We start from the raw sequence: 24,407 nt of genomic DNA on the forward strand, positions 1-24,407 counted from the left end.
GGGTGTTCTGGATGTGCCGGGGCATGCTGGGACATTCTAGCGCATTCTGGAACATTCTAGAACATTGAGGAACTGGAGCATTCTGGGACATTTGCAACATCCTGGAACATTTCTGGGAACATTCTCGAACATTCTGGAACACACCGGACATTCCCTGGGGTCATCTGGAATTGTCTGGAACTTTCCGAAATGCTCTGTACTCACAGTCAGTGGTGTAGATGCCGTCTGCGTTCTTCTGGGCCACAACCGTGTGCGGGGTGCATACCTCGTTCTTCCTGAAGGAGAGACCGGGAACATGGCCGCTCGCTGTGGGCTCAACTGCTCCTGTCTGCTCTCCCTCTGGGCTCGCCTGGTCCACCATGGCCTGCTCTTTGACTCTGGGATCGGCTGGTCCTGTCTGCTCTCTCTCAGCTCCATTACTCCCCTCTAGCCCACCTGTTCTCTGACTCTGGGCTCAACTGCTCCTGTCTACTCTTTCTCTCTCTGGGCTCGGCTGGTCCACCATGGCCTGCTCTTTGACTCTGGGATCGGCTGGTCCTGTCTGCTCACTCTCAGCTCCATTACTCCCCTCTAGCCCACATGCTCTCTGACTCTGGGCTTAACTACTCCTGTCTGCTCACTCTCCCTGGGCTCGGCTGGTGCCCCCTGGCTTGCTCTTTGACTCTGGGCTCAAGTACTCCTGTCTGCTCTTTCTCAGCTCCATTACTTCCCTCTAGCCCACATGCTCTCTGACTCTGGGCTCAACTACTCCTGTCTGCTCTCCCTCTGGGCTCGCCTGGTCCACCATGGCCTGCTCTTTGACTCTGGGATCGGCTGGTCCTGTCTGCTCTCAGCTCCATTACTCCCCTCTAGCCCACATGCTCTCTGACTCTGGGCTCAACTACTCCTGTCTACTCTTTCTCTCTCTGGGTTCGGCTGGTCCACGATGGCCTGCTCTTTGACTCTGGGATCGGCTGGTCCTGTCTGCTCACTCTCAGCTCCATTACTCCCCTCTAGCCCACCTGTTCTCTGACTCTGGGCTCAACTACTCCTGTCTGCTCACTCTCCCTGGGCTCGGCTGGTCCCCCCTGGCTTGCTCTTTGACTCTGGGCTCAACTACTCCTGTCTGCTCTTTCTCAGCTCCATTACTCCCCTCTAGCCCACATGCTCTCTGACTCTGGGCTCAACTACTCCTGTCTGCTCTCTCTCTCTCTGGGCTCGGCTGGTCGCCCTGGCCTGCTCTCTCTCTCTCTCTCTGGGATCGATTGTGCTTGGTGGCGCCTGTCTTCCCCGCTCTCTGGGCTCGATTGCTCCCCCCTGGCTGTCTTTGGCCTCGGCTTGTCTCCCCTGGCCCCGCCCCTCACTTGACGTAGAAGAAGACGTTCAGGGCGTTGCAGTCCTCGTTGCACTCCATCTCGCGGAACAGCATCCGGAGTGGCCCATCCTTCAGGATCATTTCCAGGTTGTTGGAGGCCATGGCGGAGGTGCGCCAGGGCCCGGAGAGCTGGGGAGGTGAAGAAATGACGCGCATTAATGATACGGCTGAAGAAACAACACGAAGTAGTGATGCGAATTAGTGATGCGAAGTAATGATGTGAAGAAATGATATGAATTCATGACGAGAATTAATACTGGGAACTAATGATGCAAATTAATGATACCTGGGCGGGGTCGACGTCCGCACAGGCCACGCCCACCGTGAGGGCGAGGAGGAGAGCCTTCGTCACCGTCATCTTCATCACCATCGTCTTCGTCGTCGTCTGAGCCGGCGGGGACCCGGCGTCTATTTATTGCCAGGGCTGGGGGAGGAGTTGGCGGGGCCGAAGGTTGTGCAAACATCCTGGTGGATACCAGGGACGTTCCGGAACGGTCAGTGCTCCCAGGGAATTCTGGGAGAGTCTGTCGTGCGTTCTTGGGCCTTGGAATTTTCCAGAACCCCTGGTGCGTGTTTCCAGGATTCCAGAATGTTCTAGAATGCCCAGGGAATGTCCTTGGAATCGCGAGGAATTCTGTGGAATGTTCCGGAACGTTCTAGAACACGTCCAGAGAGCCCGGTGCACGTCCTCGGGGCCTTAGAGTATTCTAGAGCACCTGGTCTTGGAGTGTTCCGGAATACTGGTGGATGACGTAGAATTTTCTAGAATGTTCGTAGGATGCCCTGGACCGCTTGGAGAGTGTCTTTGGGGTCTTGGAATGTTGTAGAATGTTCCAGTATGTTCCAGAGAACCCAGCGAGCGTCCTCGGAGGTCTGAGACCCTCTGCCGATGTGCTGGAAGTTTCCGCAGCCCCGGTGGGCACGGGATGTCACGTCAATGTCCGCAGGGACAGGCCGGCACCAGGACACCCGTCACACCCAGCCGGGAAACTTCTACTCAGACCCGTATCCCAGAATCCCCCCAGACTCACTTGGTGATGTTCTGGTACATTCTAGAACACCTCGGAAAAATTCTAGGGATCCCGGAACATTCTAGAACGTCCTAGAATGTTCCAGAACCTGGATTTTTTATTTTATTTTATTTTTTTTAGCTTTTTTCGTGCCCAGGCACCCAGACATGACCTTGAGAGCTCCAGGGAGGTCACTGTAGCTTCTGTCTCTCGATGGGAAAAACCGACTTGACCGGTTCTGCGTTGTGTAATCCTCTAATCTGGTTTTCTGCTCCACTCCACGGCTCAGGCTGGCTCTTCTCTCAGGGAGAGGAGGGTCATCAACGTGGCGTGTAGAGCACGCTGGACAAGGCAGATTCATAACTACGAAGTTTGCTCATCTTCTAATACCAAGACCCCCAATATCTCAGTTATTTTTTAATTTTTTTTTTGACAGGCAGTCAGATCCATCGGAAATGCCTTGAAAACATGGTCGTGTATAGACACGTTTGCTTCTTGAAAGGGTTTGCAGCTTCGTCGTCAGTACTGTCTCCTCAGTGACTTTAGAGCAGGAGAGAACAGGACACAGCGGACACTCTGAACAGCAACTTCAGTGAGTGAGTGATGAAGTGCCCAGACGAGGGAGGCGCAGTGGGTGACACGTCGATTCAGAAACGAGAGCAACTAGCCTGGGATTACCATGAGTGTGTTGGCAGAAGAATTAAAACTTGAAATAAGACTCCCGAAACGTACGCACGGTCTTCACCACCTTGAACGAGTCTTGGTTTTTGCTGATAGCCTCTTTTTTTTTTTTTTTTGACAGGCAGGAGTGGACAGTGAGAGACAGAGAGACAGAGAGAAAGGTCTTCCTTTGCCGTTGGTTCACCCTCCAATGGCCGCCGCGGCCGGCGCACCGCGCTGATCCGATGGCAGGAGCCAGGTGCCTCTCCTGGTCTCCCATGGGGTGCAGGGCCCAAGCACTTGGGCCATCCTCCACTGCACTCCCTGGTCACAGCAGAGAGCTGGCCTGGAAGAGGGGCAACCGGGACAGAATCCGGTGCCCTGACCGGGACTAAAACCCGGTGTGCCGGCGCCGCAGGTGGAGGATTAGCCTGGTGAGCCGCGGCGCCGGCTTGTATGATTATTTTCATAAACTATGCTTTGAACAGGGACACAAGTGATTGAGCACAAGCCATGCAGTGTCCTCTGAGCCACTCAGTGATAGCTGAGGGTCTCCGTCCTTTATAGACTTCAAGTTGTGAGCCAGGTGTTAGTGTCTGAAGGCACCCTACATGAAGAGGTAGGGAGAGATCACCTGTTGTGGGCCACTTTGTAAACCATCTTGAATGTCACACACTTGCCATCTGACCAGATGTGTGCACTGTCTGTTCTTCCCTAGTTTCTGCACCCAGCTGGACTTTCACATTCAGATATGGCGGAGAAACCACTCCCTTAGGATCCACTGAGTGCCCCTGACTGGATCAGGAACTGTCGCAGAGTGACAGGTTCTGGGTCAGTCAGGGGCAGGCAGGAGAGCTAAGGACTTGGGGTTCCTGCCGCAGACTGACAGGTTCCCGGTCCTGTCAGGGGCAGGCAGGGGAGCCAAAGACGGCGTTTCTGGCCCTAGACTGGCAAGCTACCAGTCCCATCAGCGGCAGGCAGGGGAGACAAGGAGGTGGGGTTCTGGCCCCAGACGGACAGGTTCCCAGTTCCATCAAGGGCCGGCAGGGGATCCAAGAGGTGGGGTTGTAGTCCGAGACTGTCCGGTTCTCAGGCCAGAAAGAGGCAGTCAGGGGAGCCAAGGAGGTGGGGTTCTGGCCGCAGAATGACAGGCTCTGGTTCCAGTCAGGGGCAGGCAGGGTAGTGTAAGAGGATGGTGTTCCTGCCACAGACATACCAGTTCCCTGTCTAGTCAGGGACAAGCCGGGGAGCTAAGCATGTGGGGTTCTGGCCGCACATGGACAGGTTCCCGGTCCATATGGCCAGGCAGGGAAGCTAAGGCGTTCTGGCTAAGGTTCTGGCAGCAGCATGACAGGTTCCTGGTCCCATCGCGGGCAGTCAGGGGAGCCAAGGAGGTTGGTTCTGGCCACAGACTGACAGGTTCAGGTCTATCAGGGGCAGGCAGGGGAGCTGAGGACATGGGGATCTGGCCACAGGCTGACAGGTTCCCGTTGCTGTCAGGGCAGCCCAATGAGGTGGGGTTCTGGCTACAGAGTGACAGGTTCCTGGCCCCCTCAGGGAAAGTCAGGGGAGCCATGCAGGTTAGGCTCTGGTCGAGACTGACAGGTTCCGAGTCCCGTCACAGGTAGGCCAGGGAGCCTAAGGAAGCGGGGTTCTGGCCACTGGTGACAGTTGCAGGTCCATCAAGGGTAGGGAGGGGTGCTGATGGGGTGGGGTTCTGGCTGCAGACTCACAAGTTCCTGGTCCAGTCAGGGGCGGGCAGCGTAGCCTACGGAGGTGGGGTTCTGGCCACAGAATGACGACAGGTCTCTGGTCCCATCAGGAGTAGGCAGGGAGCTAAGGACATGGGGTTCCTTCCGCAGACTGACTGACAGATTCCAGGTCCAGTCAGGGGCAGGCAGGGGAGCTAAGGAGTGGAGTTCTGGCCACAGACTGCCAGGTTCCTGGTCCAGTCAGGGACAGTCAGAGGAGCCAAGGAGGTGGGGTTCTGGCCACAGACTGACAGGTTCCCAGTCCAGTCAGGGACAGTCAGAGGAGCCAAGGAGGTGGGGTTCTGGCCACAGACTGACAGGTTCCTGGTCTAGTCAGGGGCAGGCCTGGGAGCTAAGGGGTGGAGTTCTGTCCGCAGACTGAAAGGATCCCAGTCCCATCAGGGGGACTCACTGGAGCCTCAAGGTTGGGGTTCTGGCTGCAGACTGATGGGTTCCCGGTCCCATCAGTGGCAGTCAGGGGAGCCAAGGAGGGTGGTTCTGGCCTCAGAGTGACACGTTTCGGTCCAGTGACGCCAGGAAGGGGAGTTAGCTACGTGTGGTTCTGGCCACAGACTGACAGATTCCTGGTCCAGTATGGTCAGGCAAGGGAGCTAAGGGGGTGGAGTTTTGGCCGCAGACTGACTGGTGCCCGGTCCTGTCAGGAGCACTCAGCAGAGACTAGAGGGTGGGGTTCTGGCTGCAGACTGAAAGGTTCCTGCTCCAGTTAGGGGCAAGTCAGGGGAGCAAAGAAGTTAGGGTTCTAGTGGCAGACTGACACATTCCGTGTCCATCTGGGGCGGGAAATGAGCCCAGGAGCTGGGCTTCTAGCCGCAGACTTACAGGTACTGGGTCCAACAGAGGCAGGCAGTGGAGCTAAGGATGTGGGGTTCTGGCTGCACACTGACAGGTTCCCGGTCCAGTCAGGGGCAGGAAGGGCAGCTAGGGACATGGGGTTCTGGCCGCAACTGACAGGTTCCCAGTCCCGTCAAGGGCAGGCAGGGGAGCCAAAGTGGGTGGGGTTCTGGCCACAGACTCACGGGTTCCATTTCCAACAGGGGTAGGCAGTGGAGCTAAGGATGTGGGGTTTGGCTGCACACTGACAGGTTCCTGGTCCAGTCAGGGGCAATAAGGGGAGCTAAGGACATGAAGTCTGCATGCAGACTGACAGGCTCCTGGTCCCCTCAGGGGCAGCCAAAGGAGCTAAGGATGTGGGGTTCTGGTGGCAGACTTACAGGTTCCATGTGCGTGTGGAGTAGGACAGGGAGGCACGGTGGTGAGGTTCTTTCTGCAGACTACAGGTTCCAGGTCTATCAAAGGCGGGCGGGCAGCTAAGGACGTGGGGTTCTGGCCACAGACTGACAGGTTCCCGGTCCTGTCAAGAGCACTCAGTGGAGCCAAGCTGGGTGGGGCTTTGGCTGCAGACTGACAGGTTCCTGGTCCAGTCAGGGGCAGGCAGGGGAGCCTAAGGAGGTGTGGTTCTGGTCACAGTCTGACAGGTTCCTGGTCCTGTCATGGGCAGGCGAGGGAGCTCATGGTGTGGGGTTTGGGCTGCAGACCGACAGTTCCCCTGTCCAGTCAGGGGCAGGCAGGGAACCAAGAGGTGGGTTTCTGGCCGCAGACCAACAGGTTCCCATTCTCATCGGGGGCAGGCAGGGGAGCTAAGCAGGTGCAGTTCTGGCGGCAGACTGACAGGTTCCTGTGCCAGTCAGGGGCGGGCAGGGGAGCCCAGGAGGTGGGATTCTGGCGGGAGACTGGCAGGTTCCGGGTGCCGTTAGGGGCGTCAGGAGAGCTAAGGGGCTGGGTTTTGATAGCAAACTGACAGATTTCTGGTTCAGTCAGTGGACCCGCGAGGGAGCGAAGGGTGTGGGGTTCTGGCTGCAGACTGACAGGTTCCCTGTCCAGTCAGGGGTACTCAGTGGAGCTTAAGGGGGTGGGGTTATGGTGGCAGACTGACCGGTTCCTGGTCGTGAATGGATAGGCAGGGGAGCTAAGGGGGTGGAGTTCTGAACAGACTGAGGTTTCCTGGTCCCATCAGGGGCAGGCAGGGGAGCTGAGGATGTGGGGTTCTGGCCACAGACTGACGAGATCACAGTCCTCTCAGGGGCATGCTGGGGAACTAACAAGGTGGGGTTCTATGTGCTGACTGACAGGTGTCCGGTCCTGTCAGGGGCACTCAGTGGAGCCTAAGAGGGTGGGGGTTCTGGCTGCAGACTGACAGTATGGACGGCCCAGTATGGACAGGCAGGGGAACTAAGGACCCTGGTTTCCTGCCGCAGCCTGACAGTTCCAAGTACCGTCAGGGGCATGTGGGGAGCTGGCGAGTGGGGGTTCTAGATGCTAGCTAACAGGTTCCTCATCCAGTCAGGGGCATTCAGTGGATCCTAAGGCAGTGGGTTTCTGGCTGCAGACCGAGAGGTTCCCCGTCCCATCAGGGGCAGGCAGGGGAGCTAAGGGGGTGGGGTCCTGGCGGCAGACTGACAGGTTCCCCGTCCACTCGAGAGCAGGCAGTGGAGCCTCAGGGGGTGGGGTTCTGGGCGCAGAATGACGAGTTCACAGCCAATGGCTCCCCCCATCTCAGACGCGGGGACCAATCAGACGCTGGGCGGGCGTGTGCTTCCTGTTTCAGCGGCTCGGGGCGGAAGTGGTGTTGAACCGCGATTCCACACAGCTCTCTCCTCTCTTTTCTTTTAAAAAAAAAAGCTCCTTGATCTAATTTTGCTGACCGAAATTATCATTTTGCTTCTATCATCTGTGGGCCATATGTCCTGGTTTCACACCGTCCAGCCACAGTAGGCTTGGACAGGGAGGAGCGGGAAGACTACAACTCCCAAACGGCTCAGCGAGAGCGTCGCTTTGCGTCTGGGCTGGACTCGCCTGGGTGACACGTCGGGCAGCCAATGGCTTCCCCCTGTCTCAGACCCGGGGGCCAATCACAGGCTGGGTTGGTGTGTGCGTCCTGTTTCTGCGACTCGGGGCAGACATGGTCTTGAAAGGAACCCCGTTTCAACACAGATCTCTCCCTTTCTTGGAAAAAAAAAAAAAGGCTCTATGATCTAATTTTCCTGACCTAAGTTATCATTTTTCTTTTATCATCTGTGGGCCATATTCCCTGGTTTCACATTGTCCAGCCACGCTCGGCTTGCACAGAGCGGGGCGGGGAGACTTCCACCTCCCCGAAGCCTCAGCGGCGGCGGCGACGCTCTACGTGTGGGCTGTACTGGCCTGAGTGACAGGTAGCCGACCCAATGGCTTCCCCGGTCTCAGACTCCGGACCACTCAGACGTGGAGTGTGTGTGTGCTTCCTGTTTCGGAGGCGTCTGCTCGGGGCGGAAATGGTGTGGAAAGGAACCGTGTTTCAACCCAGCTGTCTTCTTTCTCTTCTTTGAAAAAAAGCTCTGAGGCCTAATTTTCCTGACCTAAATGATCATTTTTCGTCTGTCACCTGTGGGCCATATTTCCTGATTTCACATTGTCCAGCCGCCCTATGCTTGGACAGGGCGGAGCGGGGAGACTACAACTCCCGGAAGCCTCGCCGCCGACCTCGCCCTCCGTCTGGGCTGGACTCACCTGGGTGACACGTCAGGCAGCCAATGGCTTCCCCCTGTCTCAGACCCGGGGGCCAATCACAGGCCGGGTTGGTGTGTGCGTCCTGTTTCTGCGACTCGGGGCGGACATGGTCTTGAACCCAGCTCACTTCTCTCTTTTCTTATTTTTATTTTATTTTATTTTTTTAATTCTATTTTATTTTATTTTATTTTTTGAAGGCAGAGTGGACAGTGAGAGAGAGACAGAGAGAAAGGTCTTCCTTTGCCGTTGGTTCACCCTCCAATGGCTGCTGCGGCCGGCGCACCGCGCTGATCCGATGGCAGGAGCCAGGTGCTTTTCCTGGTCTCCCATGGGGTGCAGGGCCCAGGCACTTGGGCCATCCTCCACTGCACTCCCGGGCCACAGCAGAGAGCTGGCCTGGAAGAGGGGCAACCGGGACAGAATCCGGCGCCCCGACCGGGACTAGAACCTGGGTGCCAGCGCCGCTAGGCGGAGGATTAGCCTAGTGAGCCGCGGCGCCGCCTTTTATTTTTTTGACAGGCAGTGTGGACAGTGAGAGAGAGAGACAGAGAAAGGTCTTTCTTTTGCCGTTGGTTCACCCTCCAATGGCCGCTGCGGTGGGGCGCTGTGGCCAGTGCACAGTGCTGATGCGATGGCAGGAGCCAGGTGCTTAACCTGGTCTCCCATGGGGTGCAGGGCCCAACACTTGGGCCATCCTCCACTGCACTCCCGGGCCACAGCAGAGAGCTGGCCTGGAAGAGGGGCCACCGGGACAGAATCCGGCGGCCCGATCGGGACTAGAACCCGGTGTGCCGGCGCCGCAAGGCGGAGGATTAGCCTAGTGAGCCGCGGCGCTAGCCTTCTCTCTTTTCTTGAAAATAAAAGCTCTATGATCTAATTTTCCTGACCTAAGTTATCATTTTTCTTTTATCATCTGTGGGCCATATTCCCTGGTTTCACATTGTCCAGCCACGCTCGGCTTGCACACAGCGGGGCGGGGAGACTACAACTCCCAGAAGCCTCAGCGGCGGCGGCGACGCTCTACGTGTGGGCTGTACTGGCCTGAGTGACAGGTAGCCCACCCAATGGCTTCCCCGGTCTCAGACTCCAGACCGCTCAGACGCGGGGTGGGTGTGTGCTTCCTGTTTCGGAGGCGTCTGCTCGGGGCGGAAATTCTATATGTAAGAGCTGAGAAAGCTTTCTTTTCTTTCAAAAAAAAAAAAAAAGCTGTGAGGCCTAATTTTCCTGACCTGAGCTATCATTTTCCTTTTACCATCTGTGGGCCATATTTTCTGGTTTCACATTGCCCAGCCACCCTCTGCTTGGACAGGGTGGACCGGGGAGACTACAACTCCCCAAAGCCTCAGCGGCAGGGCGCTCTGCGGCTGGGCTCGTCTGAGTGACAGGTCGGGCAGCCATTGGCTTCACGCGGTCTCAGACTCCGTTGCCAATCAGATGCTGAGTGGTTGTGTCGCCCTGTTTCTGCGGCTCGGGCGGAAATGGTGTGGAAAGGAACCGCCTCGAGCCACGCCCCTCGCGGCTCCTGACTGGACGCGGGAAGTGACGTCTGCGCGCACCACGCGGCAGTCGTCCCGCCCATGTCCAGCTCAGAACAGACCTGGCAGCTTCGGGTCTGTGTCCCGCACGTCCCTGGCAGCCCCTGAGCGGGCGCGTACCCGCCTGTCCGTCCGCCAGAACCTCGCCCTGTAGCTTGGCCCTGCCTGCCCTTGTCTGGGAGGAGGAACGCGCAGGAGGAGCCCAGAACCTGTCTTCTGCCACGGTGCCTGCCCGCGCCCAGCACGGGCGGGACAGGCCGCACTGTTCCTCCTCATCCAGCAGAGCCACTCAGGGCCGGGCAGAGGGCGAGGTTCTGAACCTAGACCTGCGCCTCACTCGTCCAGGGAGGCCAGGCAGCCACCGGCGAGGAAGGAGGTGGCGTTCTGAGCGCGCACTGGAAAAAGTCATTAGCGGCAGTGCAGAGGGCGGGAGGAGGCGCCCTCCGGCAGCTTCCGGGTCGCGTTAGGGGCAGCAGGAGCGCTAAGGGGGTGGGGTGCTGGCGGGAGACTGACAGGTTCCCGGTCCAGTCAGGGGCAGAAGGAGCGCCAAGGGGGTGGGGTTTAGGCGGGAGAGTGACAGGATCCCCGTCCAGTCAGGGGCAGAAGGAGAGCCAAGGGGGTGGGGTTTAGGCGGGAGACTGACAGGATCCCCGTCCAGTCAGGGGCAGGCAGCACCGCCAAGGGGGTGGGGTTTAGGAGGGAGACACACAGGATCCCCGTCCAGTCAGGGGCAGAAGGAGCGTCGAGGGGGTGGGGTTCAGGCGGGAGACTGACAGGTTCCCCGTCCAATCAGGGACAGAAGGAGCGCCAAGGGGGTGGGGTGCTGGCGGGAGACTACAGGATCCCGGTCCACTCAGGTGCAGCAGGAGCGCCAAGGGGGTGGGGTTTAGGAGGGAGACTGACAGTTTCCCCGTCCAGTCAGGGGCAGCAGGAGCCCCAAGTGGGTGGGGTGCTGGCGTGAGACTGACAGGATCACGGTCCAGTCAGTGGCAGGCAGCACCGCCTAGAGGGTGGGGTGCTGGCGGGAGACTGACAGGTTCCCCGTCCAGTCAGGGGCAGAAGGAGCGCCAAGGGGGTGGGGTGCTGGCGGGAGACTGACAGGATCACGGTCCAGTCAGGGGCAGGCAGCACCGCCAAGGGGGTGGAGTGTAGGCGGGAGACTGACAGGTTCCCCATCCATTCAGCGGTAGAAATAGCACCAAGAGGGTGTGGTTTAGGCGGGAGACTGACAGGTTCCCCGTCCAGTCAGGGGCAGGCATGCGAACGCTAAAGGGGTGAGGTTTAGGCGGGAGACTGACAGGTTCCCCGTCCAGTCAGGCGCAGAAGGAGCACCGAGGGGGTGGGGCTTACGCGGGATACTGACAGGAACCCCGTCCAATCAGGGGCAGGCATTGAGCCTAAAGGGGTGGGTTTCTGGCGGGAGACTGACATGATCCCGGTCCAGGCAGGGGCAGGCAGGGGAGCTAAGGGTGTGGGCTTCTGGCGGGAGACTGACAGGTTCCCCGTCCAGTCAGGGGCAGAAGGAGCGCCGAGGGGCTGGGGTTTAGGCGGGAGACTGACAGGATCCCGGTCCAATCAGGGCCAGGCAGGGGAGCTAAGGGGGTGGGTTTCTGGCGGGAGACTGACAGGTTCCCGGTCCAGGCAGGGTCAGGCAGGGTAGCTAAGGGGGTGGGGTTCTGGCGAGAGACTGACAGGTTCCCGGTCCAGGCAGGGGCAGGCAGGGGAGCTAGGGATGCGGGGTTCTGGTTGACTACGGGCAGCTTTTGGTCCGAGTCAGGAGCTGGCAGGGGAGCCAAGGAGGTGGGGTTCTGGCGGGAGACTGACAGGGTCCCGTCCAGTCTGGGGCAGGCAGGACCGCCAAGGGGGTGGGGTTCTGGCAGCAGAGTGACAGTTTCCCGGTGCAGTTGTGGGCCGGCAGGGGAGCTAAGGCCTTGGGGTTTGGGCGCAGACTGACAGGTTCCTGGTCCAGTCAGGGGCAGGAAGGGGAACCAAGGAGGTGGGGTTCTGGTGGGAGACTGACAGGATCCCCGTCCAGTCAGGGGCAGAAGGAGCGCCAAGGGGGTGTGGTTTGAGCGGCAGACTGACAGGATCCCGGTCCAGTCAGGGGCAGGCAGCACCGCCAAGGGGGTGGGGTTTAGGCGGAAGACTGACAGGTTCCCCGTCCAGTCAGGGGCAGGCAGGGGAACGCTAAAGGGGTGGGTTCCTGGCGGGAGACTGATAGGTTCCCCGTCCAGTCAGGGGCAGAAGAAGCGACGAGGGGGTGGGGTTTAGGCTGGAGACTGACAGGATTGGGGTCCAATCAGGGGCAGGCAGTAGAGCCTAAAGGGGTGGGTTTCTGGCGGGAGACTGACAGGTTCCCGGTCCAGGCAGGGGCAGGCAGGGGAGCTAAGGGGGTGGGTTTCTGGCGGGAGACTGACAGGTTCCCCGTCCAATCAGGGGCAGAAGGAGCGCCAAGGGGGTGGGGTTTAGGCGGGAGACTGACAGGTTCCCCGTCCAGTCAGGGGCAGAAGGAGCGCCAAGGGGGTGGGGTTTAGGCGGGAGACTGACAGGTTTCCCGTCCGGTCAGGGGCAGAAATAGCGCCAAGAGGGTGCGGTTTCTGGCGGGAGACTGACAGGTTCCCCGTCCACTCAGGGGCAGAAGGAGCGCCGAGGGGCTGGGGTTTAGGCGGGTGACTGACATGATCCCGGTCCAATCAGGGGCAGGCAGGGGAGCTAAGGGGGTGGGTTTCTGGCGGGAGACTGACAGGTTCCCGGTCCAGGCAGGGGCAGGCAGGGGAGCTAGGGATGCGGGGTTCTGGTTGACGACGGGCAGCTTTTGGTCCGAGTCAGGAGCTGGCAGGGGAGCCAAGGAGGTGGGGTTCTGGCGGGAGACTGACAGGGTCCCGTCCAGTCTGGGGCAGGCAGGACCGCCCAGGGGGTGGGGTTCTGGCGGCAGAGTGACAGTTTCCCGGTGCAGTTGTGGGCCGGCAGGGGAGCTAAGGCCTTGGGGTTTGGGCGCAGACTGACAGGTTCCTAGTTCAGTCAGGGTCAGGAAGGGGAACCAAGGAGGTGGGGTTCTGGCGGGAGACTGACAGGTTGCGGGTCCATCAGGGGCAGGCAAGGGAGCTAAGAACATGGGGTTATGACTGAAGATTGACAGGGTCCGGTCTAGTAAGGCCAGGCAGGGGAACAAAGGAGATATGGTTCTGACTGCAGACTTACATGTTCCTGGTCCTTATGGCCTGGCAGGGAGGCTAAGAGTGTGGGGTTCTGGCCTCAGACTCACAGGTTCCTGATCCACTCATGGGCAGGCAGGGGAGCAAAAAGTTGGTGTGATGGCCACAGACAGACAGGTTTCCAGTCCCATCAGGAGCAGTCTGCAGACCTAAGGATGTGGGGTTCCTGTTACAGATTGACATGTACAGTCAATGCTACTCAGCACAGCCACAGGAAGTTGGGTTCTGGGCACAGGCTGTCAGGTCTAGGTACCATCAGGGCCACACAGGGCAGCCTCAGGGAGTGAGGTCCTGGCAGCAGACTGACAGGTTCCCGGTGAAGTCAAGGAAGTGGATTCTGGCTTCAGTACAGTAGAGATTGCTGAACAAAGTAACTCCCTGCATCCAAAGCTTCTGTGCTGTAAGCCCCCCTGTGACTCCCTGTATCCAAAGCTTCCATGTTGTATGTAACTCCGTTTTCCTGCTGATGTAGCCCTTTTTCCCTTTAAAAACTCTCCCTAAGAAAGATCGGGGCCTCACTCCTTCCTCTGCTGTGCTGGTTGGTTGGATGGGGTCCCTGTCGCGGCTTGTACTCCTGAATAAACCTTGCTTTTGCAGTTCGGTGTGATCGACACTCTGGGGGTCTCTGCAGGGATCTAATGATCTGGGCACAGCATACTTTTTGGTACCCAGCAGTTGAATTATTAATAAAGACCCTCCACGACATTGAGAAACTGAGGACTGGATGTCTTCAATGCTGAACATGATCCAAAGAAAAATTGATTCCAATTGTTCTCAAGCTTTTGAAAACATGGATATTATCCCAGACTCCTTTTATGAGGCCAGCATCACCTAATTCTAAAACCAGAAAAAGATACAATAAGGAAAGATAATTATAGAGCAATGTCTGATGAATATAGATGCAAAAGTCCTCAACAAAGTACGATATAATTAAATCCAACAATGTATCAGCAAGAATGTGCATCAGGACCAAGTCAAATTTATTCCTGGCATGCAGGAATCATTCAACTTATGAAAGTTTAGTAAAGAATGTAGCTAGAAAGAAGGGAAAACTTCTAATTTAGGCATTTTATCCATTTTATTTAACCAAAATATTTGCTGCGACAAGACTTTGCAACATGTGTATTGTGTAAATTATCTGTGAATGTTTTATTTTAACTTGTTTTGCAGGGAGGAAAACCAACATTAGGCAGAAAGTCATATTTGCATTGCTAAGAGACAAGTCCTCTTATGATGTCACAGTAACTCAGGACCATGGTGATGGCTGACATCAGCTAGTCTTGTGTAAGTCTACTAAAGCAACATTTGAGGCCTCAGTTCTCAAAACCAGGCAGAAGCCAAAGAAAAATTTATTTGAGATGGCCCAGGTTCCCTCAGAAGTTCAAGGTGTCTCTCCTCAGAGTGGAACAACTGATTCAGAAAACACCACTGAAGCTCCAGGCTGGTATCCCACAATTGATAATGACTTGGATTTAAGGTCTGTAGTTGAAGAAAATGCCTTTCAAGCTTTATCTGAAGGACCCTTGATAAAAAGACCACGCTATACACTTTGTATGTCTGACACCCCAGAAGGGAATGATTTTGTTTCTCTGACCTTTCCTGTAAAACTTTGGAAGATAGTTGAAAGTGATCAATTTAAGTCAATTTGGTGGGACGAAAATGGGACTTCTATTGTGATAAATGAAGAATACTTTAAGAAAGAAGTGTTGGAAAGAAAGACCCCTTTTAAGATATTTGAAACAGACAGCATGAAAAGTTTAGTTCGACAGCTTAACCTTTATGGATTTAGAAAAATACGACAAGATTTCCAAAGCTCTGCATCCCTGACTGACTTTCTGGAAGAAGAAAACAACATACCTGTTTTTAGCAAGGTATTCAACATATTCACTTACAACTAATGTAGGCATCACAACTAAGTTTAGTTTGTACCTCACTTAATATATTTATTTATGGAGTAAGACACAAAGTTTAAAATTAGCTGGATCAACATTAAATTTTTATGAGAAGAAAGTTTGAAATTCAAAAATATAAGCAATGTTACTAGTTATTTTGAATCTTATCAATGAGCTCCACACAAAGAAGTTAAGGTCAGTTTAGTGGAACGGTTATCATATTTAAATGTTTGCTAACTTTTACATTTAGGAATAATCAAGTTTTATTTGTTGTAATTATGTTGAACCTGATATTTTAGATTTAATAATTTTATCTATTCATTTATTCATAGATTGCATATATTCATATATATTAATTTGTGACTCTTGGTTTGAAGTATCACTAAATGCTTTCTCCTTTGGTTTCAGTTACAGTTCTATCAGAATCCAAATTTTAAGCGAGGATGTCCCCAACTTCTAGTAAGAATGAAGCGCAGAGTTGGGATTAAACACACATCTCCACCATCTGCTTCTTTAGTTCACAATCTTGACAAGACATACCACAGTGCAGGCGAGTATGTGCATACTCAAAATCCTAGCTCATCTACAGAAACTAATGAAGAAAGGTTACTTTCAACTTCTACAAATTTAAATGTGCCTCCTACTAGCCACAGAATTGCTAATTCAAATGATCCAGTGACAAGTAATATTTTGACTCCATCATCAACTTTAATTGCACCATCAGTACAATTTGTAACAAATCAACATGCTCTTTTAAATCAAATGACCACTTCTCATAGGCATTCATATAGTACCTACTCTCAAGCACATGGCCATATCCTGAATGTTGTGACAACTACAACTTCTATTTCCCAATTTCAAATATTGTCTCCAGTACAGAATAATTATTTTGGACTGATGGCAAACCGTCCTGTTTTTGCACCTAGACATCCTTCTTTAGCAACAATTGTGGGTCCTTTTTCTAGCACGTTAACAGCAAGCAATCCATGGTTCACTATGCCAATGATAGCTAGTAGAACTGCTGCCTCCCCGCCAATGTCAACTAATCAACCATCCTCAATATACCAATATCCTAATTTTAACTGACCTTCGACTAAATGAAAATTAGACACGGAAAGGTGTTATGTTCATCAGTTCTGAAAAAATAACTGAAATTCTATTACTTGAACAATAAAATGACACGTTCAACTTTATGATTTTTTTTCTTTTCAAAATATAGTTTTATAGTAAATATTTTATATTGACAGGAGGCTAGTCTGCTATTAGTTGTATAGTTTATGAAGTTCCAGTCATTTGATATGAAACTTCACATTGAATATTTGAAAGTTAACTTTATTTCATTTTATATTTTATAAAGAAATGTATTAATACATTGCATTCTCAGGGTCAAAGCAAATGCATTAATAATTGCTAGAACATAATTCTATTCAATTTTTTTAAGTTAGTCTGTTTTTTTTTTGTAGCTTTTATTTAATCAATATAAATTTCCCAAGTACAGCGTATGGATTACAATGGCTTCCCCCCCATAACATCCCTCCCACCCGCAACCCTCCCCTTTCTCTCTCCCTCTCACCTTCCATTCACATCAAGGTTCATTTTCGATTCTCTTTATATACAGAAGATCAGTTTAGCATACATTAAGTAAAGATTTCAGGCCAGCGCCGCGGCTCACTAGGCTAATCCTCCGCCTAGCAGCGCCAGCACACCGGGTTCTAGTCCCGGTCGGGGCGCCGGATTCTGTCCCGGTTGCCCCTCTTCCGGGCCAGCTCTCTGCTGTGGCCAGGGAGTGCAGTGGAGGATGGCCCAGGTGCTTGGGCCCTGCACCCCATGGGAGACCAGGAAAAGTATCTGGCTCCTGGCTCCTGCCATCGGATCAGCGCGGTGCGCCGGCCGCAGCGCGCCGGCCGCGGCGGCCATTGGAGGGTGAACCAACGGCAAAGGAAGACCTTTCTCTCTATCTCTCTCTCTCACTGTCCACTCTGCCTGTCAAAAAAAAAAATTAAAAAAAAAAGATTTCAATAGTTTGCTCCCACACAGAAACATAAAGTGAAAAATACTGTTTGAGTATTAGTTATAGCATTAAATCTCAATGTACAGCACACCAAGGACAGAGATCCTACATGAGGAGTAAGTGCACAGTGACTCCTGTTGTTGACTTAACAAATTGACACTCCTGTTTATGGCATCAGTAATCACCCTAGGCTCTAGTCATGAGTCGCCAAGGCTATGGAAGCCTTTTGAGTTTGCCGACTTCGATCTTGTTCGGACAGGGTCATAGTCAAAGTGGAAGTTCTCTCCTCCCTTCAGAGAAAGGTACCTCCTTCTTTGATGGCCCATTCTTTCCACTGGGATCTCACTCACAGAGATCTTTCATTTAGGTGTTTTTTTTTTTTTTTTCCAGAGTGTCTTGGCTTTCCATGCCTGAAATACTCTCATGGGCTCTTCAGCCAGATCTGAATGCCTTAAGGGCTGATTCTGAGGCCAGAGTGCTGTTAGGACATCTGCCATTCTATGAGTCTGCTGTGTATCCCGCTCCCCACATTGGATGGTTCTCTCCCTTTTTGATTATATCAGTTAGTATTAGCAGACACTAGTCTTGTTTGTGTGATCCCTTTGACTCTTAGACCTATCAGTGTGATCAATTGTGAACTGAAATTGATCACCGGGACTAGTGAGATGGCATTGGTACATGCCACCTTGATGGGATTGAATTGGAATCCCCTGGTATGTTTCTAACTCTACCGTTTGAGGTAAGTCAGCTTGAGCATGTCCCGAATTGCACATCTCTTCCCTCTCTTATTCCCACTCTTATGTTTAACAGGGATCACTTTTCAGTTAAGTTTCAGCACTTAAGAAGAATTGTGTGTTAATTACAGAATTCAACCAATAGTAATAGAACAAGAAAAGAAAAAATACTAAAATGGATAAAGTATTACATTGTACATCAACAGTCAGGACAAGAGCTGATCAAGTCACCGTTTCTCACAGTGTCCATTTCACTTCAACAGGTTTCCTCTTTGGTGCTCAGTCAGTTGTCACCGATCAGGGAGAACATATGATATTTGTCCCTTTGGGACTGGCCTATTTCACTCAGCATGATGTTTTCAAGGTTTCTCCATCTTGTTGCAAATGACTGGGTTTCATTGTTTTTGACTGCTGTATAGTATTCTATAGAGTACATGTCCCATAATTTCTTTATCCAGTCTACTGTTGATGGGCATTTGGGTTGGTTCCAGGTCTTAGCTATTGTGAATTGAGCTGCACTAAACATTAATGTGCAGACAGCTTGTTTGTTTGCCAATTTAATTTCCTTTGGGTAAATTCCAAGGAGTGGGATGGCTGGGTTGTATGGTAAGGTTATATTCAGGTTTCTGAGGAATCTCCAGACTGACTTCCATAGTGGCTTGACCAGTTTGCATTCCCACCAACAGTGGGTTAGTGTCCCTTTTTCCCCACATCCTCGCCAGCATCTGTTGTTGGTAGATTTCTGAATGTGAGCCATTCTAACTGGGGTGAGGTGAAACCTCATTGTGGTTTTGATTTGCATTTCCCTGAGTGCTAGTGATCCTGAACATTTAGGTTTTCTGTCTTCCTGGTTCAATTTAGGTAGATTGTATGTGTCCAGGAATCTCTCCATTTCTGATAGATTTCCCTGTTTGCTGGCATACAAGTCTGTGAGTCTAATTGGAGATCCTCTGAGAGTAATCTGACGTTTCTCTCTTGCACATTTTAGGATCTTTTCTTTATGTTTCACTGTGGTGAGTTTAATTACCACGTGTCGTGGTGAGGATCTCTTTTGGTCATGTTTATTGGGGGTTCTATGAGCTTCCTGTACTAGGATGTCTCTGTCCTTCTCCACACCCATAAAGTTCTCTGCTAGTATCTCACTAAAAAGGCCTTCTAATCCTTTCTCTCTCTCCATGCCTTCAGGAACTCCTAGAACTCGAATGTTGGTTTTTTCAATAGTATCCTGTAGATTCCCAACAATATTTTTTAGATTTCTAATTTCCTCTTCTTTTCTTTGGTTTGACTGTATGTTTTCCTGTGCTCTGTCTTCTAAGCCCAATATTCTCTCTTCTGTTTCACTGACTCTGTTTTTAAGGCTTTCTAATGTGTTTGTCATTTGATCTATTGAGCTCTTCATTTCATTTTGGTTTCGCCTCACTATCACACTTTCCTGTTCTACTAGTTTCTGTGTTTCATTTTGATTCTTCCTTAAAATTTCATTTTCATGAGAGAGATTTTCAATCCTGTCCAGTAAGGATTTCTGTAGTTCAAGGATTTGCTTTTGAAAACTTCTAAATGTTCTTATCATAAATTTTTTGAAATCTCTATCTTTCATTTCTTCTATCTCATCATCTTCATAATCTTGAATTGGGGTGTCTTGTTCACTTTGGGGGTGCCATAATGTCTTCCTTGATCTTGTTTCCTCAGTTTCTGCATTTGTTGCTTGGCATTGTGGATACTCTTTGGATGCTTCTTCCCTTGCTGTGGTGTTTTTTTCTTGTTATACTATGACTGTATTAAGTGGACTGTCTGCTTTTGATGGAGCCTTAGAGGCTTGAGATAGGTGTGGCCTGAGAGCCTGTTTGGTTCCTCAGGGTTAAGGGTATGCCAAAGGTGACACTCCCAGGTTAGGCATGGTAAATCTCTCTCTTTTTTTATTTATTATTTTTTTATTCAGAAGGGAAGTAATGCTGCACAGCTAAGCAGAATTGAAGGTAGTCAGCGTCCAATCTCTGGCTCCTGTGGGTATAACATTCATCTGCTCTTTCCCAAGGACCACACAGGTAATCAGTAGAGGGATTTGTCTGTGGAGAAAATCCTGAACAATCATACAACATTGAGTGGGAGAGAGGACCATCAGTACACACGGGTTGGGAGTAGAGCCACTGATGTTAGAGTAGAGGCTGTGATTACAAAGGAATGAGGCCCCAAGTGGGCTAGACAGGGTCTAGAAGAGTTACTAGTGGAGGACCTAAGGAAGCTGCTGTCTAAGCCACAAATAAGTTCTCTGATTGAGAGGCAAATAGAACCTGACAGAAGGGGCTTGATAATCTGCTGGGCTTTATGGTCCTGTCAGTTATGAGGCCCAGACTCATCTATCTCTTTACATGGGGTACATTTTAAGAGAGGTGTGAACCTCCTTGGGGAAGGCACCCTGTTGACTTCCATTACCAGCTGGCCTGGGAGGAGGGTTGGCCAGGTAAAGGCAGATGGCATCTCCAACAGGAAATTTACAGTTCTGCCTGTAATGTTGCAGACCCTGCTTGGCCACCCCTTCAGCAGCAGTGGTCACCTTGGAAGCTGGGCTGAGTGAAAGACTTTTCAGCTTAGAGCCAATAAGATCCATGACTCTCACCTGGGTATCCTTCAACTCCAGGGCAGGTCCATTTCCAGTGATCCAACTCTTGGCTGGCAGAGCTGCCAGGGCTCTTAATGAGCTGATTTCTATTAAAGTCCAGGCTTACCTCATTGAAAGCCACTGTGGTGGGCTGGCGCCGCGGCTCACTAGGCTAATCCTTCGCCTTGCAGCACTGGAACACCGGGTTCTAGTCCTGGTCGGGGCGCCGGATTCTGTCCCGGTTGCTCCTCTTCCAGGCCAGCTCTCTGCTGTGGCCCGGGAGTGCAGTGGAGGATGGCCCAGGTGCCTGGGCCCTGCACCCCATGGGATACCAGGTTAAGCACCTGGCTCCTGCCATCGGATCAGCGTGGTGCGCTGGCCGCAGCGCGCCAACCGTGGCGGCCATTGGAGGCAAAAGGAAAACCTTTCTCTCTGTCTCTCTCACTGTCCACTCTGCCTGTCCAAAAATTAAATAAATAAAAAAAATAACTTATAAAGTGTTACTCAGGTTCTATGTCAATTTCTCCAGGTTTAACTCGTCAACTAATTTTCTACTGCCAAATTTTATGTGCCTGGAGAGCAGGCACTGGGTCTGCTTCTACACCAAAAGACAGTGTATGACATTAGAAAGATAGATCATTAATTAATGTTCAAAAATACACAAGGGTCAATGAACTCATGGGATAGTAGGACTGATGGATAGTTGGACTAGTGGGTGGATGGAAGGATAGTTGTGTGGATGAATGGGTGGTTGTATGTGAGTGGATGAATGGGTGGATAGGTAGGTGACTGGTTGTGGATGGATGGGTAGTTGTTATGTTTGGATGAGTTGGTATGTTCATGAGTGTATGAATGGGTGGATAGGTAGGTGACTGGATTCTTGGATGACTTGATCAGATGGACTGAGAAGAAGCCAAGAAGTCTAGGAGGCTTAGGATTTCATGGAGATGCTTGACAGGATTCTGTGAGAATTTTTCCTCAAGTGGCTAAATGCAGATTTTCTAATCATCACTTAATATATGCAGAGCATATGTATAGAGGGTATTATCATGATCTAAAAGGACTAGAGTAGAAATGGAAGCTTCTAGTACATGTCATAATATGACTGTATTGTAACTTCAAATGATGATCAGAGGGCCCTGGAACAACCTGTCATAAAATAGGCACATCAGATGGCTTCTGGATCTTTAAAGTGGCTTGCTGTAAAGGCACTCTCCAATTGTCAGTCATATACAAAAGTCATACCATGGAATTATATTGAAATACCCTAGAGACCCCAACAATTATCAAGCTGAATAATCTCACATTAACATAGTACTTAAAGAGTTGGAAATGTCTTTCTATATGTATTTACTCATTTAATTTTCCCACCTTTTTGTGAGGCATGCACTAATCTCATTTTACAATGAAAATCGAGCATCAGATAGGTTGAGAGATATGCTTTAATAATGGATAAAACTGTTTACATGAATGAAGTCAAGGGCCATTTGTGTCTTTTCATCCTATATTGAGTGCCTTTTCTCTTTCCTGATACCTGTGGGTAGAGGAAATGTATAGTACAAAGTGCACACTGCAAAATCAATCCATGCAGGACTGATAAGTCAATGGGCAACACTGGGAACTTAAGTTTTTTGTCATACATTGTCTCATGTACAACACATCCCTATTTTTTTCCAGAGAACACACAGGAATGGAGAACAAAGTGTTCCATCCCAACCTCATTATTCTTTTGGCAAACCCAATAAAATTCTCTCCTCCTACAGAATCTGACAGGCACACAGATGAATGCACCAGTTCCTAAAGAAATTCTTTCTTTACTGTTCTGACATACTGAGTGTCCAGGCTTGCAAAATACCAGAGTGGAATGTACCCTGGCCCTTGCCTATACTGCTGCTGGCTCCTGACTTCAGAGCAGCACAGCACCGGCTGTTGTGACCATCTGGGGAGTGAACAAACGGTTCTCTGTCTCTCTCTCTAACTCTGCTTCTCAAATAAATAAAATCTATAAATTAAAAAAAAAAAAAAGAAAGAAACCTGACAGAGTACTACAACCAAACCCACAGTCAGTCACAGGCAGGCATGGTCAATGAAAACTTAGACACAGAAAGCTAGAATTAATCAAACCCATACACACATAGCCACTCGAACCTGAGACAGACAAGTCAGAACAAATCTAAAGGAGAGAAAACAGCTCTGAGAGGCAGTAACACAGACGCAGCCATGGGCAATAAAACCTGAAACAGAGAGAAGGTAGAATCAGTTGAACCCACAGACTAACAGACGGGGGTAAGGCCAATGAAACCTCAGACAGACATACAGAAGTCAGAAAGTGGCACAGAGGCAGCCATGAGCAATCAAACTTGAGACAGTTACAGAGAGAGGTAGAGACGGAGAGAGAGGTCTTCCATCCACTGGTTCACTCCCTAGATGGCCACAACAGCCACAGCTGAGCAGATCTGAAGCCACGAGCCAGGAGATTCCTCCGGGTCTCCCATGCGGGTGCAGGGGCCCAAGGACTTGGGCCATCTTCTACTGCTTTCCCAGGCCACAGCAGAGAGCTGGATCAGAAGAAGAGCAGCTGGGACTAGAACCAGCACCCATATGGGATGCCGGCACTGCAGCGGCGGCTTTACCCACTATGCCACAGCACTGGCACCATAAATTTATATTTTTCATTTCATTTCTTATTAATGTTGTGAAGTACACTGCCATTCTGCTGGGTATTTCAATTCAGAATAGTGTTACAATCCCAAGAGAGGCTCTCAGGGAAGTTTCCTGCTCACCCATCCATTCATTAAGCTGCTCAAGCTGCAACCATAGCAAGTTCCTGGGGACACTACAGGACCTTGTGCACTTGCTGCAACCACCTGGGAGACACACAAACCACATGGCTGAATCATATTTGTTTGCCAATCAATGGCAGAAAACTTTAAACAGTAAAATAACATGAGAGAAAACTGTTTATAAAGTTTTTCTCAGAGAAAATGCCTATGACAACTTGTAACCATGCATCTTCCAAATATTCCAAATGAGAACCGGTATGTTCTGAAGACTGTTTGAACTGTGAACACGTGATCTTTTTTGTATATCATGGGAGAAAACTTCCTGTAGCAAACGGATAAATGGTACACAGATGATAGAAAAATATCCATGAATGAAAGATATTTGCACTACTATGAGTATGACAGCTCAATTTATGATACCTCACATATAGAATCAATCAACTTATCCATCAACTCATGCTGAATTTTAAAATTCTGTTAAATATACACTATGGAATACTACTCATGCATAAAAAGGAATGAAAGCCTGTCTTTTTAACAAAATGGATGTGACTTGAGATCATGTTGCGTAATGAAATAAGGCAGTTCCTAAAAGACAAATATGTTTTCTCTGATATACAGTACTCAGTGCAAAAACAATGCATAAAAATGAAACTTACATGTTTTTCATTGCTTTTTGAAGCAATAAGGAAATGTCCATCTCAAGCTCACCTTTTAGCTTTGGGTGGTTTGGGAATGGAATACAGGTGAATTCTATAGCAGTATATTATCATTTCAAATCCTTTCTTCTCAGCACCTGCAATCCTCAACTATTTTCTCCTCTCTCCTTGTCTCCTTTACTTCTGCATGTTTCCAACCATGGAGTCCCTCACCTTATTAACAATTCTGTCATCACACCCTGCCTTCTGGGGTTGGGCAGTTCCCTTGCCCTCTGGGAAAAGTGATGCCTTACTGCATTCTGAGATAATAAAGCTCCATTGTGTTCTTGGAAAATGAGGTTCCAGTCTTCTTGTGAAGACTGATGTCCCATTACATTGAAAATGACAGGAAGTTTTGTGTACACAGGAAGAATACCATACTCCAAGTTCAGGAAAAGATTTACAATTTTTTGGTTTAAAAAATTTACTAAGAAGTTAGTTTTCCACTTAAATACTGAATTCATCTGTTTATGAAGCTTAAAACTGGATTACAATGGATGACTGTTATAAATAAAATTTCACCTTTTAACATACTTTTCATAGAGTAAAAAATACTCGATGTACCTTACCATCTTGACAATTTTTCCATGCATGCTAA

General features: G+C 50.8%; 1 protein-coding gene across 1 annotated transcript in view; it reads left to right on the top strand.

The window, feature by feature from the left end:
- The first annotated feature begins 14,450 nt into the window (after positions 1–14,450).
- The window catches only part of LOC149119109 (heat shock transcription factor, Y-linked-like), a 143,700-nt gene continuing 133,743 nt past the window's right edge, over positions 14,451–24,407 (top strand). The window contains exons 1-2 of the mRNA XM_089325267.1: positions 14,451–14,963; positions 15,393–15,891. Coding sequence (XP_089181393.1) covers positions 14,451–14,963; positions 15,393–15,891 — 1,012 coding nt within the window. The remainder of the gene's footprint in view (positions 14,964–15,392; positions 15,892–24,407) is intronic.

This window comes from Oryctolagus cuniculus, chromosome Y, assembly GCF_051225735.1.
Source record: "Oryctolagus cuniculus isolate XC-2025 breed Fujian yellow rabbit chromosome Y, ASM5122573v1, whole genome shotgun sequence".
Classification (NCBI taxonomy): Eukaryota; Metazoa; Chordata; class Mammalia; order Lagomorpha; family Leporidae; genus Oryctolagus; species Oryctolagus cuniculus.